A 4,040-nucleotide genomic window follows, 5' to 3' on the forward strand; every position below is an offset into this window, starting at 1 on the left:
TTTTTTTATTTCTTCTCTCTCTCTCTCTCTCTCTCTCTCTCTCTCTCTCTCTCTCTCTCTCTTTCTGTCCATCTGTCTGTCTCTCTCATGCGCTCTCTCTCTTTCTTTTACTATTCCAGATAGAATTGCAAAACATGAATTCTGGAGAAAAGTTTTATATTCCTGTTCAAAGATGGCTGGCACAAGAGCAAGAGGATGGAGAAATCTGCCGAGAATTTCCTATTTTATGTAAAGGACAACCTGTCCTTCCAGGTAAGGAAGATACAACTCTAGGTATCAGACATAAAACCAGCTTGCCCAGATGTGGAAGAACAAGGAGCTTAATAAATGCTTGTTGAGTAAGTAATTGAATGAATGATTAACATGGTTAATATTTTAAACCAATTACTTTGCTGTGCTTATAAGTATTTTAAAATTTTTTTATACATCAGTTTTCAATTATATGTTCTTATTGTAGTTAGCCCTGTTGGAAAGTTGACTGAGTGCCACTGAATAAAATAAGGTCAATTCATAGATGATAATAACCAACATCTTCTAGAGCAGTGGGTCTCAACCTTCCTAATACTTGTGAACCTCTACTATGGTTTCTTATGGCGTGTTACCCATAGCCATAAAATTATTTTGTTGCTACTTCCTCATGTTATGAATCATAATGTAAATATTTTTGGAGATACATATTTGCCAAAGGGGTTGCAACCCACAGTTTGAGAACAGCTGCCCTAGAGGAATAGAACTAAGTGAATAGATATACATCAAAATCAGGTTTTTCTACTCTCGTATTCAGGCCATACACTGTACATATACATAGTACAGTCTGGGTGGTCCATTAAGGACTCTTCACTGGAGAGACTGAAGACAGGTTAACTTCATAGCCTACCACATTGGATGGTTCAGCAGTCTCCGCCTGGCACTGAAAACCTGCAGGATTTCTAGAGAGGTGCTTATTTTTAGTCCTTGCTGGAGACCTAAGGAAACTGTATTCTCTTATTAATGAAGCAATATAGCAGCAAAGGCAGTAATAGGATAAACAGACTCCTCAACAGGGTAGACTAACTTGCCAGTGAAGTGCTAAGGCAAGCGGGAGAAAAGCAAAGTTTTCGTCCTGGACCCCCTTTACCTACTGCTAGAGGTGCGCTGGACCCCCTTTACCTACTGCTAGAGGTGCGCTGAACCCCCTTTACCTACTGTTAGAAGTGCACTTTCTATTTTATGTAATGTTGATCAAGAAAATCCACTAAACTTGTAGGTAGGCAAATAGAAGAGTCTGTTCTTCATATATATAATATGTTTATTATATATGTATATGTGTATATATTTTATATATATGTATAATTTTTAAATCGTATTCCTACCATCCCCTAACTCCTTTGAAATACTCTTCCCCTCCTGACATACCCAAATTCAAATTCTTTTTCAGAAAAGCAGACAAAAATCACAATACAACAAAACAAAGAAAACAGAAATAAAATGCTACACAAAAGGAAACAACCAACCACCACCAACAACAACAAGCCACCCCCAAACTGTAACCAAATAGTGCACACAAAAACTGTGTGCATTTTATGTTAATCATCTACTCACGAAAATGAGGCATTCCCTGGAGGGTTGATAAACCCAGTGTCACTCCACTGGAGAAATCTGATTTTTCTCTTTCCCAGCAGTTATAAAAGACAGTTCAGTTGTTACTTTTACCCTCGTGCTAGGTATTTATTTATTTATTTATTTATTTATTTATTTATTCCTTTTTGAAATTAGTTTTTTATATATATTCTGATCAGTCTTCCCTCCCTCCTCTCTTCCCAGATCTTTCCCCCAGGTCCCCTCTGCCCCACCTCCACTCTTCCTCTGTTTTTCTTTGGAAAAGGGCAGGCCTTCCACAGATGCCAGCCAAACAGGGCATAGCAAGTTGCAGTAAGACTAGGCACCTTCTCTCCTATTAGGTCTGGCTGAGGGAATCCCTTAGGAAGAAAAGGGTCCACAAAGCCAACAAAAGAGTCAGAGTTAACCCCTGTTCCCACCATTAAGAGTTTCACAGGAAGACCAAGCTGCTTCTTCAAGTTTTGAATCTCAGTTTGTTTTGTATTCTTTTTTCAGTGTTTCTTTTTTTTTTTTTTTTGGTTTTTCGAGACAGGGTTTCTCTACGTAGCCCTGGCTGTCCTGGAACTCACTCTGTAGATCAGGCTGGTCTCGAGCTTAGAAATCCGCCTGCCTCTGCCTCCCTTTTCAGTGTTTCTTAAAATAACATTTTTATTAATTCTATGATAATTTCATATGTTATATTTTGTTCCTATGCATTCCCTACTCCTTCTTCTAACTCCTCTCAGAAGTTTCTCCACCTTTCCACCCCCTTTCAATTTCCTGTCCTTTTCTTTATCTTTTTTTGTGAAAGCCAGTGTTCATAGGAGTGGGAACATCTACTGGAGAATAATTGACTTATCTGGAGCCATATCCTTAAAGAAAACTGACTCCCCCTTCCTTGGAAGCCATCAACTACAAATAACTCTTCTGCTAAGGGTGTGAACTTATGATCTCTTGATAGCTTCTATGCTGTAATATTGTTCGTGAGTAGAGCTTGTGTAGGCACAAGCATATACTGTGTGTTTATGAGTGCTGCACACTTCATGTCTAGAAGTCACTCTTTGTCTCTAGTTTTCTCTAATTAGGATTTACAAGAGAGCAAGACCACCAGATCAATACTGAGATCAAAGAATGAAACTTTGTTGAGGTACAAACTGCTGGGTTGTCTCTGAGTGTAGGGAGAACAGTTCTGCCAAAATAGAGCTTGGGTTTATGTAGGATGGTTTAAGTTTGGTGGGGGAGCATTAAGGGGGAAGGCAAGTGCTGCGAACAAAGAAACTGCTGTAAACATAAAATTTTATGAGGGGATGTCTGGTCATAACAGGATGCTGTGGGAATTAAGATAACAGGATTCTATGGGAGTTAACATAACAGGATGATGAGGGAGTTAAGATGGCAGGATGCTGTTGTCTTGAGTCAGACTCCTAAAACATGCAGAATGTAGTTTTTATTTCTCCAAAGGGTCTAATTCCCTGCTGGCTAGGGAACTGGTTCAGTCAGTCATACCAGACTTTTATCAATTACATGGTTATTGTCGGTCATACCTATCTACTTTCTGATAGACAGGGACTGGTCCAAGTCATGGTATGGCAGGAGGTTTTGGAAATGAAAATTTTTTGTTTGAGGTATGGCTGTTATCCAGGGTTGGTAGATTAGTTGGAGAGGCTGGAAGAGAAGGTGTTTGAACAGGGTACAAGTAGACAAGTAGTCTTGTAATGGTGTAGACAGACTCAAGGTAAGGAGGTAACCCATCAGGAAGGGGCGAGCATACATATTCTCCAAGGGACTAAAAAGGGGCAAAGAAGAAGCAGAGATGTGTGTGTGTGTGTGTGTGTGTGTGTGTGTGTTTGCACACATGCACGCATGTGTTTGTGTGTATCTTATGCTGGTTAGATGCAGAGGAAGGAGACAGATCCAGGGTAAATGTAACTCCTCTGTTTGCAGAGGTGGGTTTTAATGATGACATTAGATCATTCCATATTTCTGGAAGAGTTGGACCAGTAAAGGCAAAGAAATGGTAAGAGTTAGGGTAGATCAGCATAGAAAAGAAAACTTCCTTTAAATCTAGAACAGAAATGCATTGTAGACACAGGATATGAAATAGAATCATGTACGGGTTAGGATGGGAGTTACAGAGCAAATAGGGAGAAACTGCAGTTAATGGTAATGAGGCAGAGCCCCTGGACCAGGTGGTATGTGTCATCTAGTTCAACTACCAGAAGGATAGGGATATTATAGGTTGAGTGAGCTGGAATGAGAAGTCTGGGTGTGTAGTGCTCTGCCTGCAGAGCCACCGTGGATCCGAACCGGAGCGCGGGAAATCCTGAAAAGAGGAACAGGGCTGCAAAGGAAAAATTGGGCTCTGTCTAAGACATCCTGATCAAAGCCCATATTTTATTGTTGGAACTGGCTTAAATACAAAGAAGAGTTCCCAGCATGCCCCAGAGTCCCCTGAAGTTGCC

At 40.2% G+C, this 4,040-nt stretch overlaps 1 protein-coding gene across 1 annotated transcript in view; it reads left to right on the forward strand.

The window, feature by feature from the left end:
• Rp1 (RP1 axonemal microtubule associated) overlaps window positions 1-4,040 on the forward strand; it is a 238,420-nt gene that overhangs the window by 106,844 nt on the left and 127,536 nt on the right. Inside the window, exon 6 of the mRNA XM_029533310.1 lies at window positions 120-252. Within this exon, the coding sequence (XP_029389170.1) occupies window positions 120-252 (133 nt within the window). The remainder of the gene's footprint in view (window positions 1-119; window positions 253-4,040) is intronic.

Source organism: Mus pahari, chromosome 22 (genome assembly GCF_900095145.1).
Source record: "Mus pahari chromosome 22, PAHARI_EIJ_v1.1, whole genome shotgun sequence".
Lineage (NCBI taxonomy): Eukaryota > Metazoa > Chordata > Mammalia > Rodentia > Muridae > Mus > Mus pahari.